The following is a 15,496-nucleotide window of genomic DNA, read 5'->3' as shown; positions in this document are numbered from 1 at the left end:
GTGGATGTAGCTTGAAACGGATTTCATGTGCTTTTTGGACTGACAATCTGAGTGTAGCCTATGTCGGAATAAGAAATAGACGGAAGAATTGCAGTACTTCTCAGCTAGGGGTATTACTTTATTTTATTTTTACTCTTAACTGTTTTTATTTATATTGATTGATTGATTCCGACTGTACTATACATTTTATTTTCGCTGTATTTTATTTTTATTATTATGATTTTTTTAAATTCCAAACTGTTTTATTATTCTGACTTCTTGCTATATAAATAAACTTGCCTTGCCTTAAGGGCTAGAGAAGCTAGCTCGTTCGGACCTTTATCACATATTAACTTTAGTTTGTCAAAATATTGGGCTCTCTCCTGCTTGTTTAGTCCTTCTCTATATGATTTCGCATCTACCACGGTTTTTTTTCTGGTTTTTTTTAGTGTAACAATGTACTCAGTAGTACATAAACAGTGCAGTCCATGCTGTTGTTTACATCCGAGTGCCTCCATAATGGCCGCTCATCCGGGTTACCGCCCAGAATGTGACGTCAACAACTACATATTCAGAAAACACATACAAATTCACAAAACACATGCAAATTCAGAAAACAACTTCGTCGATTTCACACCACGTACGCTGCAAATATTCGCACCACGAACAAATAGTAAACGAACTGCAAACTGCAAAAACACAACGGAAATGTTTCCGGGGGGGCCATAATCAGTGACGGACCCGCATCCATCCGGTTGTCTCAACGGGTTGTCTTTTAGCGCTATTTTTTGAATGTGCGCTGTGCTTTTGTTGTCTCAAGAGGTAAGTGTTTCTCTTTCATTATGACAGACTTGTCGATGTGCTCTGGTACCGAAGTGGTTTTGTGTGTTTTTAACATATTAAGTTATTGTCCCCATAACGTAAGTTATTAGTCTGCCAAGTTGTTAGCTGGCTAGCTAGGCTAGCTAGACGCGGCAAACTCGCGTCTGGTCATTAAATAGATGCATTACTGGCGTTTGTACAATATTGTCCTGATATCTGAACTATTTATTTATTTTTTTAGTTTGAATTGTTCTGTCCGTATTGTGCCAAACAACTGGGGGACGCTCCCAAGTTTTGCCCGTCGTGTGGTCTGAACGTGGGGTTCCTTACGGATTGTCCATCCACGTCATCAAGCCTAGGCTGTGGGCCTACAGGTAATATCCCCTTTTTGTGCTCCCATTTTAACGTTACTGTGCTGCATTGAATTGTCCCGTCGTTGTAGCTGTCAGAAACTGTCAGTTTTCAACTGATAATAATAAGAAATATTTCTGAGCACTAAATCAGCATAACAGAATGATTTCTAAAGGATCATTTGACACTGAAGACTGGATTAGTGATGCTGAAAATTATAAAGGCTAAAAAACTATTAATTTTTACTATTAAAAACTATATATATATATATATTTGGAAGACAGTGAATATACATATACTTTTGCATACTGTCTATCATGGGTGTACCTTAAAAATGCTTTGGTTTTTTTCATACACTACAGAAAAAGAAGTCCCACCTCTCTGTATTATTTAGAGCTGCTCAGAGAATGGAGCACATTGCGATCATGTAGTTCTCTGGCTGACCCAGATATCTCTGCCCATCAGCTGATGTGACCTGCTTGAGCCACACTACTTATCCAGACTGAGGCCTAGAATCCAGAACCTTGGCTTAAATTGTGTATGTTTTTTTTTTATAGCCAGGCAGCCAGCCACAGAGAATTCGTCTTAAAATAGTGGACTCGTTTTATGTTGCTCTCAACAGATGTGGGCTCGAAGAGGGCATACTAGAGGGAATTACAGCGGCAAAGTAAGAATTTATTCACCAGCTTCTACTGAAGAGAATAATTCAATTAAAAATATGAATGGACTTACCAAGTCTATCCAGACAACCGTGTTGTAATATTATTAGAATCAGCTCAGAATTGCTGGTATGAAGAGTCTTTTTGTGAATCTCCAAGATGTTTATTTACAGCTATGAATAACATAGCTTGAATGCATAAGATTTTTGGATTAAAATATAAAAAAAAAAACCACAAGAACAATTTTATATTTAGTTGACTTGTGTACTTGCATTATGCCAAATGTGTCCAATATTGTTTTGATCCAGAAAAATCTGCTATTTTAACCAGTGTATTGCCCTTGTCACTGCATCGCCATGTACCTTGATTTGTTTTTAGACAGGTTAGCAAGGATACCATTATCGACATAAAACTAATCATTGTTACATAGCTCAACACGGTTAGTCTTATTGTTTGAATCTCTTTTTGTCTTGATTTACTGTGAGAAACATCAGCAAAATCAGAAACAGCTTTATTTGTAGTAACAGTAATACAGCCTTTTCTCCACCATACAACATATTTTAAAATTAACTGCACATTTATTATATGTTCTAATTTCAATATTGCAATGTGAATTTCAGTGATCAAATGAAACTGGAACAAAGTATGAGTTACAAACGCAAATGTCCCAATCTTTCTACCCTGCTCCACAGAAAGGTTATAATACTTTAATACATTTTGCTAATCAATGAACAGGAATTCTGTCAATCCTCAGTCCTGTCAGATTGTTTTCCATCGGCGGTGGAGGTGAAGACAACAATTCCCATGATTCCACGCTCATTCCCGGAGTCATCATGCTACGCCTTTGTTATTGTTTTGAATAAGCGACCTCTAGTGGCGAAACTTATACTGTGCATTTAAGAGATGAGCAAAGAAGAGCATAAAAACATGGAACTAGAATTGCTGAATACCGTGCAGAATATGCAGCCTAGTATTTTTAAAAAGGCATTTGGTAACAGAGGATTTATTCCGAATAGCATACTACTCTTACTATTTACTCATAATACTACCTGCCATGCATGCTACTAGTATGTTATTTTGAATTCAACCCATGTTGTGGCTATGCTGAAAGGAACAGGCTACAAGTTAATGCTTGCTAATGGTTCAAAAATTTGTTCATCATATCCTGGTGTGCCCTTGGCTTTCCTCTGTGTGGATTTGATGCCTTTTGGTTTTTGTCGTGCAAGGTAAGGGACCTTTTAACATTTTTAAGACCAAAAAGTCAAGCTCATATTAGCTAGCTGTGGTTTCACCAGTAGCAGCGTACTTACTAAGTCAGTAAACTAAACATTTAGCTTCCATTTGTTTGCTGACTGCACAGATTTCCACAACAGTGTATGGATATATTATATATAGATTTTTGTGTACAACATGAATTTGTCAAAAACAGCAATTGGGAAGTAAAACAATTAAGAAGAAACATGCACTCAACTTTGACGTTACATTCATAACAAAACCTCGATAGACTAAAAAATACAGGCAGCCTTTATTTATAATTGCTTGCACACATTTAGCTTGACGCATTAATTGTCCAAAAAAAATTCATAATTCATCCATTTTAAAAAGTAGCCTACACGAAAAAAGACATTCTGTCAGACAAATTTGCACAAAGAAATTGCTTTATTAACAGAATTTTTCCCGCTCCAACATAGAATTCAGCAATATGCAAATGAATGAAAAAAAATAATAATTTCCTTTGGTTCTACTGACAGATCTTATTCAACATTCATAAGAACATGACAGTTTGACATATTTAGAACTGAATTAGGTCTGCGACATGATGACAAATTATGGAGCAATCTGACATGCCCTAGTAAAACCAATAAATCAAACCAAAAAAATCCCACTACTTTGTGAAAAAAAAAAAACAGTGATCAATCCTTTAATACACTAAACATAATTTAGATTATAAGGCTGACAAGTTCTAGGTGCCCAACCTAATGTCATCAGCAGCACAAGTCTTTAGCAGCCTCCATTAAAATTCAGTGTAGTAAGCTAATTTAACACATCAGAAACTGAAATGTGCAATATTCTCAGGAGTCATGCAAATACCAAACACATTCAACAACTTTAACTTTATTAAACATAAAATAAAATGTTTAGCCCCACACTTTGGATTTTATACATCTATGGAGCTCAAAGCCTTCTGAGAATCAACAATTGAGGTTCCACCTCGTAAACATTGCGTTTTCACTGTAAACTGTCTCTCATTTAAGCTAAGACAGTGATTTTTCTCAATTTCAGACAAAAATGGTGTCCCGTTTTATACATGTTTTTCAGGGTCACCAATATTTGCATTGTTTATATACTGTATATTAGGAATATCCACTGTACAGTTAACATCCTCTCTGCAGGAAGCTGCAACTTCAAAGTGAGATTATTTCTGCGGCCTACTTCTGTTCAAAGTCAGAAAGTTACAGCTAACTGTCTCACTATGTCCTGATTAAAGAGAAACAGCCTTCTGCTGCAATCACTACATACAGTAACATTATGCAGTCTTTCTATGACAATATGCAGCCCAAATGCACAGCGGTACTCAAAAATCAGCCTTGCTGTTCTCTCGTGTTCTTTTTTCACTGCTGTTCTGTTGATTATGAGAAGACATTCAAGGACATACAGTATTTTAGGTCTTGCTGATCCTTAAATTACTGAAAATAAATGTCACACGCTAGTGTGTTCTTGAATAAGACAAAGTATTTCAGGTTGAAATTGTCAAACCTGTGTAATGGAGGCCAGCTAGTCGGACCTGTGCGAATAAACCTCACTCCCCTGGGCTCAAGAAGAGAACTACACTCATCTTGTGGTGCACAAACCCAATTGCATTTTTAAACCCAATGGTTGGGTTTGTCCATATTTGAACCAAACAAGGGTTGCTTTGACCCAAACAACCCAGCATTTTTTTTTAGAGTGTAGCGACTGACATTAGAGGCTACAGTTTTTAGCGTCCTTGTTAGTGCACTCGCCGGTTCGAATCCTGTTCGGAACGGTGCGAGTAGAGGGGTAACGTTGGTGCCGTGACCCAGATGGAAGTGAGGTTTAGGGAGGTGACTGTAACGGAGGCAGGCTAGCAAGAGATGGGCGTGTAAACCTCACTCCTCTCGCCTCCAAAGTCTATGGTCTTTAGTGTCTTTGTTAGTGCGCCTGCCTCCTATGCCAGAGATCCCAGTTCAAATCCAGCTTGGAGCGGTGCGAGTAGAACCGTAGGGGTTACGTTGGTGCCGTGACCCAGAGGGACGTGAGGTTTAGGGAGGTTTGTGTGATGAGGCAGACTTGTAAAGCTGCGCGAGTAAACCTCACTCCCCTGGCCTCAAGAGGTGCACTAGAGGCTGCGGTGTTTAGTGTCCTTGTTAGCGCACCAGCCTCCCATACTGGAAACATTGGTTTGAATCCCGCTCGGAACGAAATGTTACAAGAACAAGATGCCTCTAAGAATGGACAGTGACTTCAGATTAAGATCTTGAAAATCACTGTTGGTCAAAGTAAAGTTAAATAACATACTATTGTACTTTGCAGTTAATCCACACACTGTTTGATGACTACCTAGGGAAGGGGTTTTTAACAGGCGTGTATACTGTGTACTAAAAATCTGTACTCTGTATTTTTGTCTTGTTCTTCAGCACAAAAATCAAAACATTCTTAACTCAAGATATATTTATTTGAGTAAAAAACACTCAGGATATTTTGTTTTCTGAACAGTTGATCATAATGAAGTGAGTTTGTTTAAAAAAAATAAGAAAATATCTGCTAATGGGGTCAGAAAAATAAACTTAATTCAAAGTGAAAACAAGATTATTTTTCTGACCCCATTGGCAGATTTTTTTTGTTTCTTAATTTAAGCATGAATTCAATTTATTTAGATTTTACTTTAGAAAACAAGACTTGATGTCAAGTAATTTTGCTTCTTAATACATCTTGATTTAAGAATGTTTAGATATTTGTACTGAAAAAAAAAACAAAAACACTAAGTTAGAAAGTCATTTTTTACTGGTAAGCAAAATAAGATAAATATTTAATTGTCCAACCCACATTAAAAAAATGTTAAAATAACATCCAATAATCCCAATAATGATTAAAAATAATTCAGTAACACTTTACAATAAGGTCTCATTTGTTAACGATGTATTAACTAACATGAGCAAACAATAAGCAATATATCCTTAAAGCATTTATTAACCTTTGTTAATGTTAGTTAATAAAACATACATGTTAATTGTAGTTCACAGTGAATTAATTAATGTAAACACATGTGACTTTTGATCTTAAAAAATGTATTAGTAATTGCTAAATGGTGTAGAAGTATTGTTCATGTTAACTAATGAAACCTTATTGTAAAGTTTTACCAATAATTATTACTTACAGTATATCATATTATTAATAATAATTACTTAATGGCTCATCCATATAGCAACAAAACAATGAATGTAAATGCATTAAAATCTCATGATATTTTAGGCCAAGCCTAATTGATTTTATACATTGTGTATCAACAAAAGGGCCATTCGGTTCGAAAAACACAAGAAAAACGATTGCAGGGTGGACAAATAATGTAAAACACTGAATTTTCGGTATACTTTATGTACTCAAGTATAGCACAATTGGTTTAGGTTTTACCTGTACATGAAAAATTATATTATACATATTCATACACTATTAAATTCACTACCATAAATCTAATAACCCCAGTAGGGGGTTTCAATTAACTAAAGAGATACTAAAAAAAAAGTCCCAGTCAAGTAAAATGAAAGCCTTTCATTATTTAGAGGCTTTTGTGTGCCTTAATTTCTTAATGTCTCTTTTAATTCTATAAGGTTGTAAGCTCATTTCATTGGTTAAGATAGAAATCGGATTCGGTCCAAATGTCGTCCTTCTTTTTTCTAATGGCTTTGCATACAAATGCAGAAAGATCCCAGACCCTGGTAGAGCCCAGACATACTACGCATAATCTTATTACCAGTGAGCCAAAGGAAATGGCCTGCGCCTAAAGATAAGGCCCTAAGTGAATGTGTGCTGCAGTATTCCTTTCCGTAATGAGATCATATAAAAAAATAAATATCTGAATATTTAGAGAAACACTTAAATTATTTAACCACTTCTAAATGTGTTTAGCTGCTGAGTAGTCTTCTATACAATGTGACAAAAAAAAAACCCTAGCAGAATTTCCCCTGCAACAAATGTAAACAGATGTTTTAAGAACTTAAAAAAAAAAAGTAACGTTTCTTTGACAGGCGCTTATACATTAAATATACTTCAAAACGTACATTATAATTTATTTATATTTTTTTTAAGTAATTGTATGTGATTTTTGTAAAAATTGAGAAATTGTGATTAGATTCAAAAGCCACTTATGGAGGAATGGAGAGTGTTCATTGAACAACCAGTGACCTCCATTTGTTATTTAGTCTTTGTGATGGTTTAGGTGAATAGCTCTTGAGAGCTCAGCAGCAGCGTATTTTTACAGCGGTTCATAAGCAGTTTACACCTGCCAGAGCCGAACTGTTACTGTCCACTTGCACGGGCTTTCTGCTGCAGTAAAGCGGCCCTCTGCTCCATCATGGCTCTCATCATGTTGGGGTTAATAGCTGGACTCATAGCAGGGGACATGGGCCGCAGTGGATATTGGCTGGATTTTGTGCTCATTAAAACGCACTGGAAGTATGGTATCTTGCCTTTAACACAAAGAACAAGTGATTCTCAGCAGGTGGAAAAAAAAAAACAAAAAAAAAACAAAAAAAACACTGAACAGTTCAAAACACACACTTTATGTATGTGTGTGTGTGTATATATATATATATATATATATACTGTATATATATACTTATACACATACAAATTACAATTAAAGGAGTAATTCACTTTTAAAAAAACTTGCTGATAATCTACTCACCCCCATGTCATCCAAGATATCCATGTCATTCTTTCTTCAGTCGAAAAGAAATTAAGGTTTTTGATGAAAACATTCCAGGGTTTTTCCAGGAAACTTCACGAAAAAAGATTGGTTCATTTTGATAAACGAGTTCAGCACAACCAAACAGGAGAGTCACGAAAGCACATCACAGAACAGAGCAAGGCGAGCATTTGAGCTTATAAAACTTAAACTTTGTTATTGATTTTTTTTAATGAATGATCGTTCCGCTTGATAAGACCCTTATTCATCGTCTGGAATCGTTTAAAGCCCTTTGAACAGTTTGCAGTTTGCACTGAAACTGTCTTTTGGACCTTGAACCGTTTGGTTCCCATTGAAGTCCATTATATGGAGAAAAATCCTGGAATGTTTTCATCAAAAAACTTAATTTCTTTTCGACTGAAGAAAGAATGACATGGATATCTTGGATGACATGGGGGTGAGTAAATTTACATAGATTTACCTGTTACATGCTATGTAAAATTCCATATTGCAATGTAGTGTTGTCACGGTACCAAAATTTCAGTATTCGGTACCGATACCAGTTAAAATTCACGGTTCTCGGTACCAATTTCGGTACCAAAGCTTAGTTTAAATTTACATATATTTAAGTGTTTATCACGGTTACAAGTATGGAAACTGTACATTCGTATTATAAACACTTTAGAAAAAGATTAGATAAAATGACCTAAAATAAACAATAGTATACACTAACACATTTTTAAAGTTGTTTGTAAAGTTTTAATCCATTATTTATTTAATGCACATTGAATTAAGTGAACAAACATGAACAATCAGGTGTTTGTAATAAATAACATTTTCAAACATTAATTAATGTTGTAAAAATATATTGTTCACTCAATGTGTTGATAACTAAGTAATGTTTATGAATGGTATCTTTGTAGCATTACCATAAAACATGTTTTATTTGACTTGACTGTCCTTTTATTAATCTAAAACTGCATTCATATTTAATTTTAAAAAGGCTTTTTAAACCTGCTGAGTTATAAAGGCAAGAATACGCCTAGAACTGGCATTGACATTAAATGATAATACTAATACCAGTAGCCTACTCTGGTGTCGGGTAGATACTACTGTGCTCATGTACTCGTAAAACTACCCCGAAAGCACTTTAGAGGCCGTTCACATGTCGCGCGTGTTTTTTAATTATATTTTTGCGCGTGCTTATTCTTTCCAAAGCGCTTGCTCTGACGAGTTTTTATTAGGAGCGCGCTTGAATCACGCCTATATTTGAAATTGCGAATTTGCATGTAATCGGCCTCTTATGGCAACGTGACATTAGCCTAATCCAAAATATTTCCATATGTGGCTCTTTCCTCCTTTCGTTTCAACAAGTGGATTCAGAGAGAGAGAGCCATATCAGCGTTATGAAGAGGACGCAACTGTGCACGTTTCAGACATCGCGTCTAGAAGAACTGGATTAACCTGGTACTCGGTACCTAGAAAAGCTGGTACCGTAACATTTTTTTTTTTTTTTTTTAGTACCGACTTGGTACCGAAGTACCGAGTTTTTTGACAACACTATTGCAATGTAACATATTATTGTACTGTTTCCAAAACTCTGTTACACTGGAAGATTTTGCTGGAAAAACTACGATACTGCAATGTATGGTGTGGAATTAGATTAATTTACCTGGCTTTTTGTCCTCCGTGACATTTTCCTCCACTTTCAGCTCTTCTAATTAGTTGTTAGAGAGAGAGAAATTTAAGAAAAATACTCATTTCAACACAAAATATGAAATGCTGCTGTAGCAAATCTTTAAATGACATGGCAAATACTTTCAGTTATGGATGGAATATCTGTTAATGTGGCTTTTAGTTTTCAGGGTTGTTATAAGGTGACATGACAAAGCTCAGTTCCCAGAGGAGTAATTTGTACAAGCAGTAGACCGCGATATCTGCGAACACCCTCTGAGACAGAGTTGAAGACTTGAATTTGAAAGTAACGGCGACCTTCAAAAGTTACTTCAAATGGATGAAAACCAGGCTTGCGAATAAAAAAAAAGTCACTTGAGACCTTTGTGGGATTATATATGCTCAAAAATCCTGAGTTTGCCAAGGAGAAACACATTTTTACATTAAAGAGAATTCCTTGGTGAACTATAACAGTATAGTAACAAATGTCCATCTGAAGAGTATAGTGCCACTGAAATAACACAAATGTGGGTATTCACAAACCGTGGGGATTAAAATTCAGTAATATTGATTTGATTGGATGAGAACAAAACTAGAACTGAATTGACAGCAGGGCTGCCTTGCCTTACAGTTTCAAAAGCAAACTAAATCAACACTAAATTAACTTGAGCTGAAAAGTGACTCGATTGTCTATTGTCTTTGTCTTTAAAGCTGAATTGAATTCTGTTTGCATCACTGATTTTTATTTCTCTATTTATCACTGTTTTGAAACAATAAGCTTTGTATAACGCACTAAATAAAGGTAACTTGACTTTATTTGCCACTTCATGCTGCATTTAGGGCTGGGCGATATGGGTTTAATGTAACGACCACATTTTTATTTGGTAAAATGTAATATTCTGACTGAGTTGTATTAAAATTAACCATTGGTCATCCAGTCTCATGCATTTAGATGATAACCACAGATAAAACCAGGAATAGCCTATAACTTAGCACCTCACTATCATGGCAAAATGTAACTTTATGGTTTCTGTGGTATTTGTATGAAAACAGTGGCCTAACAGTTAAATAATTAACATTAATAATATTATACCATTAAATATGTATATCCCACATTCATGGTGCAGTTAATATTACTTGGCTAACCTTACAGTAAATCCATGGTAGGCTAAATGGATTCAGTATCAATTCAGATTCTGACTGGATCGTTGCACGCAGTGTTTCTCCTTTTTGTCAGCGGTGTTTTATCTGCCCTAAACTGGTTTAAACTTGACATCTGTGTTCTTCGCTGAACTCAAGCGCTTCTCGCTGGATTTTTTGAGCGAGACGATCTAAGCAATCGCGTCTGCTCCAGCGAGCTCGCGCTGCGCTCATTGCCGTTTGGACTTTGAGCCGAGCGGATAAATGCTCCGTGTGGCGTGCGCGGTTCAAATGAGTTTCGTTCCGCTTTTGGCGCATTAACATTATCGAACATTTATCGACCTCTTGATATCGTTTATCGAGAAAAATTATATCGCGATAATTATCGTTATTGTTTTATCGCCCAGCCCTAGCTGCATTAAAAAAAATCTGTAAATAGATGAAAAATTCTGTCATCATTTACTCACCCTCAAGTTGTTTCAAACCTTTATGAATGTATTTCTTCTGCTGAACACAAATAAATATATATTGAAGAATATCGATGGACCCCATTGACTTCCATAGTTATTTCTTCACTATGGTTGTCAACGCGGTACATCAACTTTTTGGTTACCAACATTCTTCAAAATATCTCCCTTTGTTTTCAGCAGAAGAACGAAATTTAAACCGGTTTGAAACAACTTGAAGGTGAGGAAATGATGACAGAATTTTCATTTTTAATTGATCTAATCCCCAATTTTTACAGAAAATAAGACAAATATACTGATAAACCCCCCCCCCCCCCCAGCGTATAGTGCCTTGTTAAAGTGGACTGCAATTGGTTTGTGAATAAGACCCAGGGTTTTCACTGAAATAATGTGGCACAACGGTAATTAAATCTGACCTTGATTCTCTAACAAGCAAGTCAAGCAATTTGTGTTAGGCAGTAGTTACAGTGAAAGAGTGACATTAGGAGTTCACACAGGGCCAACCAGCCAGCAGCATTAGTGTATTAATAGCTGAATTTAATTTGTAATTTCACTAATGCTGTTCAAAGTAGTTTAATCCCTTTGGTTTAAGTGGGATCACCTTGAATAGTATCAATGTGTACACGAAACTGTGAAGTTAATACATCCAGTGAATAAGGAATTGTACCTCAATGTCGCCTGGAAGTTTTTGAAGTTCTCCCAAGTTCTACAATATGCAGGTACGCATGATCACTATGGATGCTGAACAATGCATTTCTAAATGTAGTCTGCAGATGTTTCAAACTGCTTACACAAATGCATGCATTTGATTATTGCTTTTGACATACGGAAATGATTAGGTACAGCGCTATAAAAAAGCACAGGCTAAATTTAATCTCAAGCTTCACGCAATACTTCTCCACATCTCATGGACGTTAGAAAACATCAGAACTTACTTGCTGGTGCTGGTGCCTCAGCTGGTTTGTCTGAAGACAGAAATTTGAGGAGAGAGATATGGTTAGCAAAGATTGACCTGAAAATGATGGCAACACATGGGCTCTGTTAAAAAAAAAAAAAAAAAAAAGCTGATACTGAATGTACAAGGATGGAGAATGAAGGGTTAAAGGATACAAATAAACAACAAAAATATTGCATAAAATATTTTTTAGCACTTATCTGTACTGAATTAAATTATTTATAATCCACATTTCCACTGAGCTTCTCATAATGGATTATGTAATTACTTAATTTCACTGCTTTTATTTTTAAAGGGATAGTTTGTGTAAAATGAACTCTCATTTGTGGAATTAAGGAATAACATAATGGAATATATTACAATCTCTAAAAATCACAAATTTATGAAATCATTCTTTTAAGTCGGATATTACAAATTACATGATCCACTTTACAAAGCCAGTTTCCAATTCTTGAGTTAAACTCAGATGACATGAGGGTGAATAAATAATCACAGAACTTTTATTTTTGGTTGACTTGTCCCTTTTAATTGCTGTCAGCATACTCGTTTTTGAAACAGAGCCATGTCTATACCTTGGGTTTCTTCAGATGGTTTCTTCTCGGCTGAAACAGGTTTTCCTGAAACAGGCTTTCCTGGAGGTGAAGGAGAATAATGCTCATCACATTATCTATTTACTTTCTATATCATGTGTTTTTTCATTTACACATTTACAATGTAACACCTTCATAATTGCACTTCAAGTGTGGATAAGTCTTTTAATCAAGTTTAAAATCAGTTGTTTCTATTCTTAATGTGTCAGGAAAACATACTCAATTGATTATAATCATGAAACAGAACATGAAAGGTACACTTCCTGTCATAAAAATAGAGAAATTCTGTCATGACTTCATCTGAAGTTATATTACTCGACAGATCCAATTTTCTTATGCCAACTGGAGTCTAAGGTTTTTTGTTTTCTTAATCCACCTTACAATCATCTATGCAGTAAGTTCTCTGTGCTTTTACAAAAGCAAATAAAACATGTACTGGTGTTTGCAACACAACACATCCGTTGGGAAATGAATATAAAAACAATTTCTTAATATTTGGTCATGCATGCCTTTTTCATCCTGATGGCAGACAAGAATCGAACTCTACATAAACCTTCTATGGATCCAGCTTTAGGTTTATTAGCCATGAAAATATTTATTTTGTCTCTCTTTTCTGAGGGGATATTCAAAAATACAGAGACGTCTTTTGGGCTTTTTTTATAATGCAACGTTAAAAATAGTCATGAAAACTTACCCCCAACAACTTCTTTAATGGCTTTTGGAGTTGATGTGGCCTTCTTCTTAACTAATGAACAAACAATATAACAAATTACATTGCTGCTATACAATACAACAATGTAAATGTCTGTTTATACATGCACTAATCATTGAAGGTTGTCATTTTGGCCCCATTTATACTTAAACCGTTCATTTAAGTGAGTTGATCACTTTTGTGTTTCACTTTTAAGTGTTTTAGCACTTTTACTTTTAGTCTCCTTTCCTCTTTAGTTTTCCTCTTGTCGACAGTAAACTTGATTTGCCAGCACTTGCAGTATTTGATGTGTTAGTCCTTGTACGACATCAATTTACTACAGAAGTTAAAAGCACATAAATATTGTATACTGGTTTCCTGTCAAGAAGTCAATAAGCTTTGTTTGCACATAATAATTCTAAAGAGTCCATTAGCAATCTAAAATCTAGTGACCTATCTCTCAGGATGAACAAAACCATTCACTAAATGTAGATGCACTGCTGTATTCAACACATTCAAAGCAAGACTGCAATGCTTAGTTTACTAATTTGATTATAAACAATTAAGTTCATAATAAACACAGAAAAACATATCCCAACAATATATTATTAATTTTCTGAACAAAATGCCAGTGTTTTGCTGGTTGTCAGGGCATTGTTATGCAATTTCTAAGGTGTTTTAAGAGTTTAAGCACAATGTAATTGCTTATTCTCCCACATGGTTAAGACAGACTGATTTTTTTTAAGTCAATTAAGCTGCACTAACGATGTTGGATAAGTTTAATACTTGAATATGCAGCATTAGAGGGTTAAATATGAGCTAAAGTAAAAACTTTTTTTTAAAAAAAGTTAAGCAAGCATCATCTAATATTTTAAAATAATATAACTTACCCTCTGCTGTGGGCTTCAGTTGCTTTACAGCTTTCTCTTCTTCCCATGTAGAGACACACAAAAAATATAGATTTATAGGATGTATTATGAAGTAATAGTATTTATCAATATCCATACTTCACATCCTACACTGCAAAAACTGATTTTATTTTGTTTTATTTTCCAGTGCAAATATCTAACTATAGCAGAACATTTTATGGCATTGCCACGGGGCAGCTAACCGACACCTGCCTAAAGAAGAGAGACAAATATCATCCAGTCTGAAATATTTATAAACAACAAGTTTATGACACCGTTAAACCTCTTTCTGTGAGTATTAAATGAGCTAATACAAAATAATGACACAAGGATTAAGACTTCTTCCCTATTTCATAACATTATGAAAGCTTACGAGTATGAAAAATGTCACGTTTAAGCTATTAATATGAATATATGTCTCTACTGCATATATAATCAGCTGTGAGGTTACCTTTGTATTTGGTTGTTGTTACTTTTTCCTTCTTTGTTACTGCTGGCTCTAAGAACAGGATGTAGAATAGACATTTAATATTCATGATTCCTGTATGTCTAACGACCAGATTGGTGGTAACTGTTTTCTAGATAGCCTGACAACTCTGTTTATACTCCATTTAATAAACCTTTTAAAATTATGAACTGCATTCAAATTTATGATAATATAAATGTAATTTTACATTATATACAATAAAGTTGAAATACAATAAAATCTACCTTTCTTAGTAGAGGCAGCTTTTGTGATCACTCGCGCTGGAAAAGAGGAAATTATAAATTATTGCTCATTAATATAAAACTACTGCTACTGTAAATCAGTTCCTGAGCCATAATTACCTGTCCTTTTAGGCTTCTCCTTCACAACTGTTCGCCCTAAGTCATAAAATTTGATTTATTTAGTATGAAAATAGATAAAAAATGGAAATTTAGCCCTCATTTTTCTATTGTCCTTACTTTTCTTTTCCACTGAAGGTTTTACGTTGTCTTTAGTAACTGTGGCCTCTTGAACACAAACAGTACAAATGTACAAAAACAAATATAAATGCACAGATTCAGATGGATGGATAGTGCCATTCATTTTAAACTATAGTTCTCACCCTTCTTCGCAGGAGCTGCTTTGGCTTTTTCTTTTGGTGCAGCTGGTTCTGAAATTGGAGGTCAGAGGTTATTACTTCCTTCAGGTCTTTTTACATTTCAATGTAACTGGAAACAAATACTATATATTTACTACAGGCACTAAATCAATACAAATATTAACTACTATACCTTTCTTTTGAGTGTCTTTTTTTGGTTTTGGCTTAGTAGCTTCTGGTTCTAAAGCAAAGGAAACATCAAATCAGATTTAA

The 15,496-nt window shown here is 35.0% G+C and overlaps 2 protein-coding genes across 6 annotated transcripts in view; one reads left to right on the top strand and one right to left on the bottom strand.

Annotated features, from left to right (window-relative positions):
- The first annotated feature begins 622 nt into the window (after window positions 1–622).
- The window catches only part of nkain2 (sodium/potassium transporting ATPase interacting 2), a 224,750-nt gene continuing 209,876 nt past the window's right edge, over window positions 623–15,496 (top strand). For 3 of the 4 annotated variants that reach the window (XM_089118839.1, XM_089118838.1, XM_089118836.1), the window contains exons 1-2: window positions 623–801; window positions 1,043–1,175. The gene's annotated coding sequence lies outside the window, so the exon portion shown is untranslated. Of the gene's footprint in view, window positions 802–1,042; window positions 1,176–2,710; window positions 3,038–15,496 lie in introns of those variants that run through there. The other variant, XM_089118840.1, reaches the window with a different exon arrangement.
- The window catches only part of trdn (triadin), a 49,316-nt gene continuing 37,271 nt past the window's right edge, over window positions 3,452–15,496 (bottom strand). The window contains exons 19-31 of one of the 2 annotated variants that reach the window (XM_089118835.1): window positions 15,417–15,464; window positions 15,248–15,295; window positions 15,105–15,152; window positions 14,988–15,023; window positions 14,871–14,906; window positions 14,611–14,658; window positions 14,142–14,180; window positions 13,255–13,305; window positions 12,543–12,602; window positions 11,951–11,980; window positions 11,683–11,721; window positions 9,407–9,451; window positions 7,471–7,516 (exon numbers count right to left, since the gene is read on the bottom strand). In XM_089118835.1, the coding sequence (XP_088974961.1) occupies window positions 11,684–11,721; window positions 11,951–11,980; window positions 12,543–12,602; window positions 13,255–13,305; window positions 14,142–14,180; window positions 14,611–14,658; window positions 14,871–14,906; window positions 14,988–15,023; window positions 15,105–15,152; window positions 15,248–15,295; window positions 15,417–15,464 (482 nt within the window). In that variant the 3' untranslated portion in view covers window positions 7,471–7,516; window positions 9,407–9,451; window position 11,683. Of the gene's footprint in view, window positions 7,517–9,406; window positions 9,452–11,682; window positions 11,722–11,950; window positions 11,981–12,542; window positions 12,603–13,254; window positions 13,306–14,141; window positions 14,181–14,610; window positions 14,659–14,870; window positions 14,907–14,987; window positions 15,024–15,104; window positions 15,153–15,247; window positions 15,296–15,416; window positions 15,465–15,496 lie in introns of both variants that reach the window. The other variant, XM_089118834.1, reaches the window with a different exon arrangement.

Source organism: Pimephales promelas, chromosome 13, assembly GCF_988280905.1.
Source record: "Pimephales promelas chromosome 13, fPimPro1.hap1.1, whole genome shotgun sequence".
In the NCBI taxonomy this organism is placed as follows: domain Eukaryota; kingdom Metazoa; phylum Chordata; class Actinopteri; order Cypriniformes; family Leuciscidae; genus Pimephales; species Pimephales promelas.
Note: the sequence above shows the minus strand (reverse complement) of the source record. Positions and strands in the feature narration are given on the sequence as shown.